This window comes from Oncorhynchus nerka, linkage group LG11 (genome assembly GCF_034236695.1).
Source record: "Oncorhynchus nerka isolate Pitt River linkage group LG11, Oner_Uvic_2.0, whole genome shotgun sequence".
Taxonomy (NCBI): Eukaryota; Metazoa; Chordata; class Actinopteri; order Salmoniformes; family Salmonidae; genus Oncorhynchus; species Oncorhynchus nerka.
In genome coordinates this window covers 3,009,145-3,024,813 of record NC_088406.1, presented here as the reverse complement: position 1 = coordinate 3,024,813, position 15,669 = coordinate 3,009,145, and the positions used below count along the sequence as shown (strand labels likewise).

General features: G+C 52.8%; 1 protein-coding gene across 1 annotated transcript in view; it reads left to right on the top strand.

The window, feature by feature from the left end:
* tenm4 (teneurin transmembrane protein 4) overlaps positions 1 to 14,342 on the top strand; it is a 377,083-nt gene extending 362,741 nt beyond the window's left edge. Inside the window, exon 30 of the mRNA XM_065024153.1 lies at positions 12,828 to 14,342. Within this exon, the coding sequence (XP_064880225.1) occupies positions 12,828 to 13,586 (759 nt within the window). The 3' untranslated portion in view covers positions 13,587 to 14,342. The remainder of the gene's footprint in view (positions 1 to 12,827) is intronic.
* Positions 14,343 to 15,669: the final 1,327 nt, after the last annotated feature.

Sequence of the window (15,669 nt, the reverse complement as noted above, 5' to 3'; positions counted from 1 at the left end):
ATTAACTGTATTACTATGTGTTTCCTGTAGGAAACGTATGTCTCTTCCCACTATGGCTATTCTTCTAACGTCTCTCGTCCCATTGGGGTGGTAGGGTAGCCTAGTGGTTAGAGTGTAGAGGCGGCAGGGTAGCCTAGTGGTTAGAGTGTAGAGGCGGCAGGGTAGCCTAGTGGTTAGAGTGTAGAGGCGGCAGGGTAGCCTAGTGGTTAGAGTGTAGAGGCGGCAGGGTAGCCTAGTGGTTAGAGTGTAGAGTGTAGAGGTGGCAGGGTAGCCTAGTGGTTAGAGTGTAGAGGTGGCAGGGTAGCCTAGTGGTTAGAGTGTAGAGGCGGCAGGGTAGCCTAGTGGTTAGAGTGTAGAGGTGGCAGGGTAGCCTAGTGGTTAGAGTGTAGAGGTGGCAGGGTAGCCTAGTGGTTAGAGTGTAGAGGAGGCAGGGTAGCCTAGTGGTTAGAGTGTAGAGGTGGCAGGGTAGCCTAGTGGTTAGAGTGTAGAGGTGGCAGGGTAGCCTAGTGGTTAGAGTGTAGAGGCAGGGGCTAGGGTTAGCCTAGTGGTTAGAGTGTAGAGGTGGCAGGGTAGCCTAGTGGTTAGAGTGTAGAGTGGGAGGCAGGGGTAGCCTAGTGGTTAGAGTGTAGAGGTGGCAGGGTAGCCTAGTGGTTAGAGTGTAGAGGAGGCAGGGTAGCCTAGTGGTTAGAGTGTAGAGGCGGCAGGGTAGCCTAGTGGTTAGAGTGTAGAGGCGGCAGGGTAGCCTAGTGGTTAGAGTGTAGAGGAGGTAGGGTAGTCTAGTGGTTAGAGTGTAGAGGCGGTAGGGTAGCCTAGTGGTTAGAGTGTAGAGGTGGCAGGGTAGCCTAGTGGTTAGAGTGTAGAGGTGGCAGGGTAGCCTAGTGGTTAGAGCGTAGAGGCGGCAGGGTAGCCTAGTGGTTAGAGTGTTGGACTAGTAACCGGAAGGTTGCAACTTCAAATCCCCGAGCTGACAAGGTACAAATCTGTCGTTCTGCCCCTGAACAGGCAGTTAACCCACTGTTCCTAGGCCGTCATTGAAAATAAGAATTTGTTCTTAACTGACTTGATGAGTTAAATAAAGGTCAAAAAAACATTTAAAGAACAACTTCCATTGGCTGAAAAAAAGTACAGAGGAAGAGACAGAGAACACATCTCTTTACAGGAAGAGACAGGAAACACATCTCTTTACAGGAAGAGACAGGAAACACATCTCTTTACAGGAAGAGACAGGAAACACATCTCTTTACAGGAAGAGACAGGAAACACATCTCTTTACAGGAAGAGACAGAAAAAACACATCTCTTTACAGGAAGAGACAGGAAAAACACATCTCTTTACAGGAAGAGACAGGAAAAACACATCTCTTTACAGGAAGAGACAGGAAAAACACATCTCTTTACAGGAAGAGACAGGAAAACACATCTCTTTACAGGAAGAGACAGGAAACACATCTCTTTACAGGAAGAGACATGAAAAACACATCTCTTTACAGGAAGAGACAGGAAACACATCTCTTTACAGGAAGAGACATGAAAAACACATCTCTTTACAGGAAGAGACAGGAAACACATCTCTTTACACGAAGAACGTGTTACTCTCGTGACCACTTTCTTGAGTCTAGCGATTTCAGGGCTTGTCAAACCTCCTCCTGTTATTTTTTACATGGGAAACGTTGCTGATTCAATAAACAATTCACCTTCAGGAAATTCATCTGTTACATTATAATCCTGCCTTCCCTTTTATCCAATACAGAAGTACTTTCTCAATCCCATATACCTCCCTTCCACCCCTTTTCTCTCTCTATTTTCAATTCATCCGTATCCTTCTTTAAAATCATGTGTCTCCTATGAGATCAAGGGAGATTTGCATCCAGAAAAATACCCTTTTTATTTAAGTCAGTTAACAACGGAGTCTTATTTACAACAACAGCCTACCAGGGAACGGTGGGTTAACTGCTTTGTTCAGAGGCAGAACAACGCTTTCTTTACCTTGGCAGCTCGGGGATTCGATCCAGCAACCTTTCGGTCACTGGCCCAACGCTCTAACCGCTAGGCTACCTGCCATCCCGTGTTAGCATACCCAATGATAGCGCCCACTGCTAAGCTACATTCTTCCATGGAACACCCTGCAGGAATCTGAAAGTCAGAGAGAGAGACAGACTGATTTTTCTGAGAGAGAGAAAGACTGATCATACGAGACATACAGAGCAGAGAGAGAGAGAGAAAGAGACAGAGAGAGAAAGAGACAGAGAGAAAGAGACAGAGAGTCAGAGAGAGAGAGAGAGAGAGAGAGAGAGAAAGAGACAGAATTTGGAATCCTTGGAATCCTAGTTTTGAAAACAGAGCTCAGGGCTGTGTTATACAGAGAGAGGTGTAGCTGTGTTATACAGAGAGAGGTGTAGCTGTGTTATACAGAGAGAGGTGTAGCTGTGTTATACAGAGAGATGTGTAGCTGTGTTATACAGAGAGAGGTGTAGCTGTGTTATACAGAGAGATGTGTAGCTGTGTTATACAGAGAGAGGTGTAGCTGTGTTATACAGAGAGAGGTGTAGCTGTGTTATACAGAGAGAGGTGTAGCTGTGTTATACAGAGAGACGTGTAGCTGTGTTATACAGAGAGAGCTGTAGCTGTGTTAAACAGAGAGAGTTATACAGAGAGGGGTGTAGCTGTGTTATACAGAGAGAGGTGTAGCTGTGTTATACAGAGAGAGTAACTGTGTGTAGCTGTGTTATACAGAGAGAGGTGTAGCTGTGTTATACAGAGAGAGGTGTAGCTGTGTTATACAGAGAGAGGTGTAGCTGTGTTATACAGAGAGAGGTGTAGCTGTGTTATACAGAGAGAGGTGTAGCTGTGTTATACAGAGAGAGGTGTAACTGTGTTATACAGAGATAGGTGTAGCTGTGTTATACAGAAGCTGTTATAGAGTAGCTATATTGGTCTGCACTCCAGATAGACAAAGCAGCAACTTAATTAAATGTAAGGTTCTTTGAAGCATGAATTCAGGCCCTTAAACTGCGAGGCACAATATAATGAATACTCTTCCCTGTATGGCAATGTTATTTAAGAGACTGAAAATGAAGGAATCAGGAAACATGGGGGCTGTTCACCTCCTCCCTTCATCTTCCTATAGTGTCCTCCTCCTCCTCTTCCTCCTCCTCCCTTCATCTTCCTATCGTCTCCTCTTCCTCCTCCTCCATCTTCCTATAGTGTCCACTTCCTCCTCCTCCTATTCCTCCTCCTCCCTTCATCTTCCTATAGTGTCCTCTTCCTCCTCCTCCTCTTCCTCCTCCTCCCTTCATCTTCCTATAGTGTCCTCTTCCTCCTCCTCTTTCCTCCTCCTCCCTTCATCTTCCTATAGTCTCATCTTCCTCCTCTCCCTCCTCCTCCCTTCATCTTCCTATAGTGTCCTCTTCCTCCCCCTCCTCTTCCTCTTCCTCCTCCTCCGTTCATCTTCCTATAGTGTCCACTTCCTCCTCCCTTCATATTCCTATAGTGTCCTGCTCCTCCTCCTCCCTTCATCTTCCATTAGTGTCCTCCTCCTCCTCCCTTCATCTTCCTATAGTGTCCTCCTCCTCCCCTTCATCTTCCTATAGTGTCCTCCTCCTCCCTTCATATTCCTATAGTGTCCTGCTCCTCCTCCTCCCTTCATCTTCCTATAGTGTTCTCCTCCTCCTCCCCTTCATCTTCCTACAGTGTCCTCCTCCTCCCCCCTTCATCTTCCTATTGTGTCCTCCTCCTCCTCCTCCCCCTTCATCTTCCTATAGTGTCCTCCTCGCTTCATCTTCCTATAGTGTCCTCCTCCTCCTCCCTTCATCTTCCTATAGTGTCCTCCTCCTCCCTTCATCTTCCTATAGTGTCCTCCTCCCTTCATCTTCCTATAGTGCCCTCCTCCTCCCTTCATCTTCCTATAGTGCCCTCCTTCTCCCTTCATCTTCCTATAGTGTCCTCCTCCTCCTCCCTTCACCTTCCTATAATGCCCTCCTTCTCCCTTCATCTTCCTATAGTGTCCTCCTCCTCCCCCTTCATCTTCCTATAGTGTCCTCCTCCTCCCCCCTTCATCTTCCTATAGTGTCCTCCTCCCTTCATCTTCCTATTGTGTCCTCCTCCTCCTCCTCCCCCTTCATCTTCCTATAGTGTCCTCCTCCTCCCCCTTCATCTTCCTATAGTGTCCTCCTCCCTTCATCTTCCTATAGTGTCCTCCTCCTCCTCCCTTCATCTTCCTATAGTGTCCTCCTCCTCCCCCCTTCATCTTCCTATTGTGTCCTCCTCCTCCTCCCTTCATCTTCCTATTGTGTCCTCCTCCTCCTCCCTTCATCTTCCTATAGTGTCCTCCTCCTCCTCCCTTCATCTTCCTATAGTGTCCTCCTCCTCCCCCCTTCATCTTCCTATTGTGTCCTCCTCCTCCTCCCTTCATCTTCCTATTGTGTCCTCCTCCTCCCCCTTCATCTCCGTCTCCTAAAATTGATTCAACTGTGGGATCGGGGCACCACCAGTACAGAGCTTGCTCAGGAATGACAGCAGGCAGGTGTGAGTGCATCTGCATGCACAGTGAGGCAAAAACTTTTGGATGATGGCCTGGTATCAAGAAGGGCAGCAAAGAAACCACTTTTCTCGAGGAAAAACATCAGGGACAGACTGATATTCTGCAAAAGGTACAGGGATTGGACTGCTGAGGACTGGGGTAAAGTCATTTTCTCTGATGAATCCCTTTTCCGATTGTTTGAGGCATGTGAACGATGTTGTCACAGTGGTGGACATCCTCCCTACTTCTCTCCCTCCCTCCCTGATCCCTCCATCCATCCCTCCCTCCCTGACCCACCCCCCTCCCTACATCCCTCCCTCCCTACATCCCTCCCTCCCTGATCCACCCCTCCCTGATCCCTCCATGACCTCTCCCTGATCCCTCCCTCCCTGATCCATCCCTCCCTAATCCCTCCCTGATCTATCCCTCCCTCCCTGATCCATCCCTCCCTGATCCCTCCGTGACCTCTCCCTGATCCCTCCCTCCCTGATCCATCCCTCCCTAATCCCTCCTGATCTCTCCCTCCTCCCTACATCCCTCCCTCCCTACATCCCTCCCTGATCCCTCCCTGATCCCTCCCTGATCTCTCCCTGATCCCTCCCTCCCTGATCCCTCCTCCCTACATCCCTCCCTCCTTACATCCCTCCCTACATCCCTCCCTGATCCCTCCCTGATCTCCCTCCCTGATCCCTCCCTGATCCCTCCATGACCTCTCCCTGATCCCTCCCTCCCTGATCTCTCCCTGATCCCTCCCTCCCTGATCTCTCCCTGATCCCTCCCTGATCTCTCCCTGATCCCTCCCTCCCTGATCTCTCCCTGATCCCTCCCTCCCTGATCCCTCCCTGATCTCTCCCTGATCCCTCCCTCCCTGATCCCTCCATGACCTCTCCCTGATCCCTCCCTCCCTGATCATCCCTCCATGACCTCTCCCTGATCCCTCCTGATCCCCTCCATGATCCTCTCCCTGATCCCCTGATCCCTCCCTGATCTCTCCCTGATCTCTCCCTGATCCCTCCCTCCCTGATCCCTCCCTGATCTCTCCCTGATCTCTCCCTGATCTCTCCCTGATCCCTCCCTGATCCCTCCCTGATCCCTCCCTCCCTGATCCCTCCATGACCTCTCCCTGATCCCTCCCTGATCCCTCCATGACCTCTCCCTGATCCCTCCCTCCCTGATCCCTCCCTGATCCCTCCATGACCTCTCCCTGATCCCTCCCCCTGATCTCTCCCTGATCCCTCCCTGATCCCTCCCTGATCTCTCCCTGATCTCTCCCTGATCTCTCCCTGATCCCTCCCTCCCTGATCTCTCCCTGATCTCTCCCTGATCTCTCCCTGATCCCTCCCTGATCTCTTCCTGATCCCTCCCTCCCTGATCCCTCCATGACCTCTCCCTGATCCCTCCCTGATCCCTCCATGACCTCTCCCTGATCCCTCCCTCCCTGATCCCTCCCTGATCCCTCCATGACCTCTCCCTGATCCCTCCCTGATCTCTCCCTGATCCCTCCCTGATCCCTCCCTGATCCCTCCATGACCTCTCCCTGATCCCTCCCTCCCTGATCTCTCCCTGATCCCTCCCTGATCCCTCCCTCCTGATCCCTCCCTGATCCCTCCCTGATCTCCCTGATCCCTCCCTCCCTGATCTCTCCTCCTGATCCCTCCCTCCCTGATCTCTCCCTGATCCCTCCCTCCTGATCCCTCCATGACCTCTCCCTGAATCCCTCCCTGATCCCCCATGACCTCTCCCTGATCCCTCCCTGATCCCTCCATGACCTCTCCCTGATCCCTCCTGACCCTCCTCCCTGATCCCTCCATGACCTCTCCCTGATCCCTCCTGATCCTCCATGACCTCCCTGATCCCCTCCCTGATCTCTCCCTGATCCCTCCCTCCCTGATCTCCCTCCCTGATCCCTCCCCTCTCCCTGATCTCTCCCTGATCTCTCCCTGATCCCTGATCCTCCCTGATCCCTCCCTGATCCCTCCTCCTCCCTGATCATCCTCTGATCTCTCCATCCCTCCCTCCCTGATCATGATCCATCCCTCCCTCCCTGATCCCTCCATCCCTGATCCCTCCCCTCCCTGATCCCTCCCTCCATCCCTGATCCCTCCCTCCTCCCTGATCCCTCCTCCCTGATCCCTTCCTCCCCTGATCCCTCCCTGATCCTCCATCCCTGATCCATCCCTCCCTGATCTGATCCCTTGATCCCCGGGATGACTCGGGAACACAGCATAAAGAGTTGGTCTGCCATGTGTGTGTGTTGTGTCAAGGGTGTGAAGAGTCCTCCTAACTTGCCCCCGCTGGCTCTGCTCTCCACAGCTGAACCCCCAGCCAGACCCCCTGCCACTAGGCTCGCTCACTGGTCACCCTCCAATGGATCCCTCCTCGGGGGGTAGAGAGAGTGGGGCGTTGGCTGGGCCAGCCAGAATTGAATCTCTGCTCAGGCTGAGGCAGGGCACCTCCTATATTGTTCAGATCAGCCACCCTCTCTGATCCTCTCCTGATCCTCTCCCATGATCTCTCCCTGATCCCTCCCTGATCCCTCCATGACCTCTCCCTGATCTCTCCCTGATCCCTCCCCTGATCCCTCCCTGATCTCTCCCTCCCTGATCCCTCCCTGATCTCTCCCTGATCTCTCCCTGATCTCTCCCTGATCCCTCCCTCCCTGATCCCTCCATGACCTCTCCCTGATCCCTCCCTGATCCCTCCCTGATCCCTCCCTCCCTGATCTCTCCCTGATCCCTCCCTCCCTGATCCCTCCCTGATCTCTTCATGACCTCTCCCTGATCCCTCCCTGATATCTCCCTGATCCCTCCCTGATCTCTCCCTGATCCCTCCCTCCCTGATCTCTCCCTGATCCCTCCCTCCCTGATCCCTCCATGACCTCTCCCTGAATCCCTCCCTGATCCCTCCATGACCTCTCCCTGATCCCTCCCTGATCCCTCCATGACCTCTCCCTGATCCCTCCCTCCCTGATCCCTCCATGACCTCTCCCTGATCCCTCCCTGATCTCTCCCTGATCCCTCCCTGATCCCTCCATGACCTCTCCCTGATCCCTCCCTCCCTGATCTCTCCCTGATCCTCCCTCCCTCCCTGATCCCTCCCTCCCTGATCCCTCCCCCTCCCTGATCCCCTCCCTGATCCCTCCATGACCTCTCCCTGATCCCTCCCTCCCTGATCTCTCCATGACCTCTCCCTGATCCCTCCCTCCCTGATCTCTCCCTGATCCCTCCCTCCCTGATCTCTCCCTGATCCCTCCCTCCCTGATCTCTCCCTGATCCCTCCATGACCTCTCCCTGATCCCTCCCTGATCTCTCCCTGATCCCTCCATGACCTCTCCCTGATCCCTCCCTCCCTGATCCATCCCTCCCTCCCTACATCCCTCTGATCCATCCCTCCCTCCCTACATCCCTCTGATCCATCCCTCCCTACATCCCTCCCTGATCTCTCCCTCCCTCCATCCCTCCATCCCTGATCTCTCCCTCCCTACATCCCTCCATCCCTCCCTCCATCCCTGATCTCTCCCTCCCTACATCCCTCCCTCCATCCCTCCCTCCCTGATCCCTCCATCCCTCCCTCCATCCCTGATCCCTCCCTCCCTACATCCCTCCATCCCTGATCCATCCCTCCCTGATCCATGCTTGATCCCCGGGATGACTGACCGGGAACACAGCATAAAGCTAGTTGGTAAACAACCGTGCCATGTGTGTGTGTTGTGTCAAGGGTGTGAAGAGTCCCTCAGGTCATAACTTGCCCCCGCTGGCTCTGCTCCACAGCTGAACCCCCCCAGCCAGACCCCTGCCACTAGGGCTCGCTCACTGGTCACGCACACACGCAAAGGCAATGGACTGGCCAAAGCAGAGAGGCTGCCTGTTTGGTGCAACCTGCCCTCGGGGGTAGAGAGAGTGGGGGCGTTGGCTGGGCCAGCAGAGAGACAGAATTAGAATCTGTTGGGACAACAAAGACAACCCTCTCTGCTCAGGCGATGTCAGAGGAGGCAGGGCACAGCGGTCGCTATATTGTTCAGATCAGCCACCAACAGGGCATTGCCTCTCTCCCACCCCAGATCTCTCTCTCTCTCTCTCTCTCTCTCTCTCTCTCTCTCTCTCTCTCTCCCTAACTCTCTCTCTCTCTCTCCCTAACTCTCTCTCTCTCTCCCTAACTCTCTCTTTCTCTCTCCCTAACTCTCTCTCTCTCTGTCTCTCTCTCTCTCTCTCTCTCTCTCCCTAACTCTCTCTCTCTCCCTAACTCTCTCTCTCTCTCTCCCTAACTCTCTCTCTGTCTCTCTCTCCCTAACTCTCTCTCTCTCTATCCCTCTCTCTCTCTCTCTCTCTCCCTAACTCTCTCTCTCTCTCCCTAACTCTCTCTCCCTAACTCTCTCTCTCTCTCCCTAACTCTCTCTCTCCCGAAGTCTCGCTCTCTCTCTCCCTAACTCTCTCTCTCTCCCTAACTCTCTCTCTCTCTCTCTCCTAACTCTCTCTCTCTCTCTCTCTCCCTAACTCTCTCTCTCTCTATCTTCCCTAACTCTCTCTCTCTCTCTCCTAACTCTCTCTCTCTCTCCTAACTCTCTCTTCTCTTCTCTCTCTCTCCTAATCTTCTTTCTCTCTCCTAATTTTCTCTTCCCTCTTTAACTCTTCTCTCCTAACTCTTCTCTCCTTTAATCCTCTTCTCTCCCTAACTTTCTCTCTCTTCTCTAATCTCTCTCTCAAGCTTCTCTTTCCCTAACTCTCTTCTCTCTCTCCCTTCTCTCTCTCTCTCTCTCTTCTCTCTCCCTAACTCTCTCTCTCTCTCCCTAACTCTCTCTCTCTCTCCCTAACTCTCTCTCTCTCCCGAAGTCTCGCTCTCTCACTAACTCTCTCTCTCTCTCTCCCTAACTCTCTCTCTGTCTCTCCCTAACTCTCTCTCTCTCTCCCTAACTCTCTCTCTCTCACTAACTCTCTCTCTCTCTCACTAACTCTCTCTCTCTCTCACTAACTCTCTCTCTCTCACTAACTCTCTCTCTCTCTCTCTCTCCACTAACTCTCTCTCTCCCGAAGTCTCGCTCTCTCACTAACTCTCTCTCTCTCCCGAAGTCTCGCTCTCTCTCTCTCTCTCTCTCTCTCTCTCTCCCTAACTCTCTCTCTCTCTCTAACTCTCTCTCTCTCTCCCGAAGTCTCTCTCTCTCTCCCTAACTCTCTCTCTCTCCCTAACTCTCTCTCTCCCGAAGTCTCGCTCTCTCACTAACTCTCTCTCTCTCTCACTAACTCTCTCTCTCTCTCCCTAACTCTCTCTCTCTCTCCCTAACTCTCTCTCTCTCTCTCTCCCTAACTCTCTCTCTCTCCCGAAGTCTCGCTCTCTCACTAACTCTCTCTCTCTCTCCCTAACTCTCTCTCTCTCTCTAACTCTCTCTCTCTCTCCTGAGGAGGATCTCTGGTGTTGTCAGCTAACATTAGAGCAGTAGTAGGATTAGTTTTTCTGCTCAGGAGACACAAAGCTTTGGTCCCTTCAGGAATTACAGTAAATATAGACACCCTGATTCTTCTTCTGTATTCGGCTCTGTGTAGCTGTCAGAAACAGGGAGATTCACCATACATGTCACGACCGATCGGAGAGACGAGGATTTACTAACAAACACCTCTGGCCTTGACAATGAGACATTTACAACTTCACAGATATACAGTGCAGTGGGAGGGTGTGTGTGTGTGTGTGTGTGTGTGTGTGTGTGTGTGTGTGTGTGTGTGTGTCTTGATTTCATACGTATGGGTGTGGTGAAACACTGAGTGGACAAAACATTAAGAACACCTTCCTAATATTGAGTTGCATCCCCCCTTTTGCCTTCAGAACAGCCTCAATTCATCGGGGCATGGACTCTACAAGGTGTCGAAAGCCTTCCACTTGTCCATTCACCCTCTGAATGGGACACAGACACAGTCCATGTCTCAATTGTCTCAAGGCTTAAAAATCCTTCTTTAACCCGTCTCCTCCCCTTCATCTACATGTCTCCTCCCCTTCATCTACATGTCTCCTCCCCTTCATCTACATGTCTCCTCCCCTTCATCTACACTGATTGAAGTGGATTTAACAGGTGACATCAATAAGGGATCATATCTTTCACCTGGATTCACCTGGTCAGTCGATGTCATGGGAAGAGCAGGTGTTCCTAATGTTTTGTAAACTCAGTGTATAATAAATCCTTTAGGGATTTTATCCTCCGTTGATGTTTATTGAAATCCGTCTTCTAGAATTCAGGGAGGGATGGATTCTAGAATTCAGGGAGGGATCAGGGAGGGATGGATTCTAGAATTCAGGGAGGGATGGATTCTAGAATTCAGGGAGGGATGGATTCTAGAATTCGGGGAGGGATTGGGATGGATTCTAGAATTCAGGGAGGGATGGATTCTAGAATTCAGGGAGGGATGGATTCTAGAATTTATGAAAGTAATTGATTTTCCTCGAACTTGTTTTTTCTTGATGGTAAAATACATTTAGGCGTCTTTAAATATCCTTCTTCTAACAGCTGTTAGATGTAGTGGGATTCATTCACAGGAGTTGGATCTCATTTTGTAATACATTTCAGACGAGATTGGAAACAACTAAAGAAGAAGAAGTGTGTTATCTGAACGTCCCCGGAGGAAACCTGTCAAAATGAGGGTCACACACCTCAACATGACGTACAATGTGTTGACGCTGTATGATCACAACAGAAACTAAGACATAGGTGTTAATGAACCAGCCTTTTGATTCTCTAATTGTGTGTGTTGTGTGTGTGTGTGTGTGTGTGTGTGTGTGTGTGTGTGTGTGTGTGTGTGTGTGTGTGTGTGTGTGTGTGTGTGTGTGTGTGTGTGCGTATGCGTGTGAGAAAGAGAATCAGTGTCCTGCTGGGAAGAGAAGGGAGGCAGAGAAGAGAGGAGGGAGGCAGAGGAGGGAGGCAGAGGAGGGAGGCAGAGAAGGGAGGCAGAGGAGGGAGGAAGAGAGGAGGGAGGAAGAGAAGAGAGGAGGGAGGAAGAGAAGAGAGGAGGGAGGAAGAGGAGGGAGGCAGAGGAGGGAGGAAGAGAAGAGAGGAGGGAGGAAGAGGAGGGATACAGAGGAGGGAGGAAGAGAAGAGAGGAGGGAGGAAGAGAAGAGAGGAGGGAGGAAGAGGAGGGAGGCAGAGGAGGGAGGAAGAGAAGAGAGGAGGGAGGAAGAGAGGAGGGAGGGAGGAAGAGAGGAGGGAGGAAGAGAAGGGAGGCAGAGAAGAGAGGAGGGAGGGAGAGGAGGGAGGCAGAGAAGAGAGGAGGGAGGAAGAGAAGAGAGGAGGGAGGAAGAGAAGAGGAGGGAGGCAGAGGAGGGAGGAAGGGGAGGGAGGAAGAGAGGGAGGCAGAGAAGAGAGGAGGGAGGAAGAGGAGGGAGGCAGAGAAGAGAGGAGGGAGGAAAGAGGGAGAAGGGAGGCAGAGAAGAGAGGAGGGAGGAAGAGGAGGGAGGCAGAGGAGGGAGAAGGCAGAGGAGGGAGGAAGGGGAGGGAGGAAGAGAAGGGAGGCAGAGAAGAGAGGAGGGGGAAGAGAAGAGAGGCAGAGAAGAGAGGAGGGAGGGAGAGAAGGGAGGCAGAGAAGAGAGGAGGGAGGAAGAGAAGGGAGGCAGAGAAGAGAGGAGGGAGGAAGGAAGAGGCAGAGAAGAGAGGAGGGAGGAAGAGGAGGGAGGCAGAGAAGAGAGGAGGGAGGCAGAGAAGAGAGGAGGGAGAGAAGAGAGGAGGGAGGAAGAGAAGAGAGGGAGGCAGAGAAGAAGAGGAGGGAGGCAGAGAAGAAAGGAGGGAGGAAGAGGAGGGAGGCAGAGAAGAGAGGAAGAGAAGGGAGGAAGAGGAGGGAGGAACAGGATATGTGAAAGAAGCTAGAGATGGGAAACATGGACTGTTAGAGAGGCAACTTTACAATCAACAAAATCATTCACACATGTTTGAATTTGATAATTTTTCCAGTGTCATGTTTGTCAAAGATTTGAATAAGGAGAAAGATGGTTTCTTCTGCTTGTGTTAGTGTGTGATTATGGTGTGACTAACTAACCACTCAGGGAATGAATCTTCTACTGCTCATGGTGTTCTTCTTTCAAACATGTTGTTGTTGTTGTGGTGTTTCTGTTGTTGTGTTTGTGTTTGTGTTGTTGTTTTTGTGCTTGTATTGTTGTGTTCCTGTTGTTGTGTTTGTGTTGTTGTTGTGTTTGTGTTGTTGTGTTTTTGTTGTGTTTGTGTTGTTGTGTTTTTGTTGTGTTTGTGTTGTTGTTGTGTTGTTGTTGTTGTTGTTGTTGTTGCAGTCAATCCCAGGCCTACTAACCAATGTCATTCTGTTGTGTGTTGTTGTTGTCAGTCTATCCTTGGCGTGCAGTGTGAGGTCCAGAGACAGCTGAAGGCCTTCGTGAGGCTGGAGCGCTTCGGGCAGATTTACGGTGCCAGCGCCGCAGGCTGTCCCCAGGCTGCCCCGAAGACCCTCTTCGCCTCTGGAGGATCCATCTTCGGCAAGGGCGTGAAATTCGCCATCCGCGACGGCCGTATCAGCACCGACATCATCAGCCTGGCCAATGAGGACGGTCGACGCATGGCGGCAGTTCTCAATGACGCGTTCTACCTCCAGGACCTCCACTTCACTGTCGACGGCGTGGACACACATTACTTCCTCAAGCTGGGGTCCGTGGAGGGCGACCTGTCACTCATCGGGATGACCGTAGGACGCCGTACCCTGGAGACGGGCGTCAACGTGACGGTGTCTCAGGTCAACGCTGTGCTGAACGGCAGGACTAGGCGCATCACGGACATTCTTCTTCAATACGGCGCTCTGAGCCTCAACACTCGGTACGGTAGTTCCCTGGACGAGGAGAAGGCCAGGGTTCTGGAGTCGGCCAGGCAGAGGGCTGTAGCACAGGCCTGGACCAGGGAGCGTCAGAGACTGAGGGAGGGAGAGGAGGGCTCGCGCTCCTGGACGGAGGGAGAGAAGCAACAGCTGCTGGGGTCGGGAAAGGTGGCAGGATACGACGGGTACTTCGTGGTGTCCGTGGACCAGTTCCCGCAGCTGTCAGACAGCGTCAACAACATTCACTTCATGAGGCAGAGCGAGATGGGCCGAAGGTGACATGATCAACAACTGGAACCTGTTTAGCCACTGGAGTGAGAGATGTCTTAAAGGGAACCCTGTTCCCTATGTAGTGCACTACTTTTTGACCAGCCCTATGGAACCCTATTCCCTATATAGTGCACTACTTTAGACCAGAGCCCTATGGAACCCTATTCCCTATATAGTGCACTACTTTTGACCAGGGCCCCTCAGCCTCTGGGGTAGTTCACTATATAGAGGATAGGGGGCCCTTTTGTTCAGACGCAGGTGGCCACAAAGTATAACTAAGGACTTGTTGCCAAAGACAGTTACAAACATGAACCCCTTGTCATTTTCTGCTCCTTTGACGTGTGATTAACATGATACACTGAATCAACTCGTAAAGACATGGTGTTCCAGCCACTTGGAAATCAGTTGCTGAACACTGTATTTTACTGTAGAGTGCTACTTCTCCTTCAGAAAAAAGACATTCATAAGTCTTTGCTGTTCAAGTGTGGCTGCTAGAGAAAGACATTCTGCCATATCTATTCTGTCTGTGACTTATTTTGGCAATCTGTTTCCCTGTGACTGTGTTCAAAGGGACTGGACTGGAGAGGAGAGGAGAGGGGGACGGGATAGGAGAGAGGAGAGGAGAGAGGAGGAGAGAAAGGGACGGGAGAGAGGGAGAGGAGAGAGATGGACGGGAGAGGAGAGAGGAGGAGAGAGAGGGACCCCGTCCGATAAGGAAGGGAGAGGAGAGAGGAGAAGAGAAAGGGACGGGAGAGGAGAGAGAGGGACGGGAGAGGAAGAGAGAGAGAGAGGGACGGGAGAGGAGAGAGAGGGACGGGAGAGGATATAGAGGGACGGGAGAGGAGAGAGAGGGGACGGGAGAGGAGAGAGAGGGATAGAGGGGGAGAGAGAGAGAGGGACGGGAGAGGAGAGAGGGACGGGAGAGGAGAGAGAGGGACGGGAGAGGAGAGAGAGGGACGGGAGAGGAGAGAGAGGGACGGGAGAGGATAGAGAGGGACGGGAGAGGATAGAGAGGGACGGGAGAGGAGAGAGAGGGACGGGAGAGGAGAGAGGGACGGGAGAGAAGAGAGAGGGACGGGAGAGGAGAGAGAGGGACGGGAGAGGGAGAGGAGGGACGGGAGAGGAGAGGGACGGGAGAGGATAGAGAGGGACGGGAGAGGATAGAGAGGGACGGGAGAGGAGAGAGAGGGACGGGAGAGGAGAGAGGGACGGGAGAAGAGAGAGGGACGGGAGAGAGAGAGAGAGGGACGGGAGAGGATAGAGAGGGACGGGAGAGGAGGGACGGGGAGAGAGAGGGACGGGAGAGGAGAGAGGGACGGGAGAGGAGAGAGAGGGACGGGAGAGGATAGAGAGGGACGGGAGAGGATAGAGAGGGACGGGAGAGAGAGAGAGGGACGGGAGAGAGAGAGAGGGGAGAGGAGAGAGAGGGACGGGAGAGGAGAGAGGGACGGGAGAGGATAGAGAGGGACGGGAGGGAGAGGAGAGAGGGACGGGGACGATAGAGAGGGACGGGAGAGGAGAGAGGGACGGAGAAGAGAGAGGGACGGGAGAAGAGAGAGGGACGGGAGAGGATAGAGAGGGACGGGAGAGGATAGAGAGGGACGGGAGAGGATAGAGAGAGAGGGACGGGAGAGAGAGAGAGGGACGGGAGAGGAGAGAGGGACGGGAGAGGAGAGAGGGACGGGAGAGAGAGAGAGAGGGACGGGAGAGGAGAGAGAGGGACGGGAGAGGAGAGAGAGGGACGGGAGAAGAGAGAGGGAGGGAGAGAGAGAGAGGGACGGGAGAGAGAGAGAGGGACGGGGGAGAGAGAGGGACGGGAGAGGATAGAGAGGGACGGGAGAGGAGAGAGGGACGGGAGAGAGGGAGAGAGAGGGACGGGAGAGGGAGAGGGACGGGAGAGGAGAGAGGGACGGGAGAGGATAGAGGGACGGGAGAGGAGAGAGGGACGGGGAGAGGATAGAGAGGGAGAGGAGAGAGAGGGACGGGAGAGGGGAGAGAGAGGGACGGGAGAGGGAGAGGAGAGGGACGGAGGGAGAGGAGAGAGAGGGACGGGAGAGGAGAGAGAGGGACGGGAGAGGAGAGAGGGACGGGA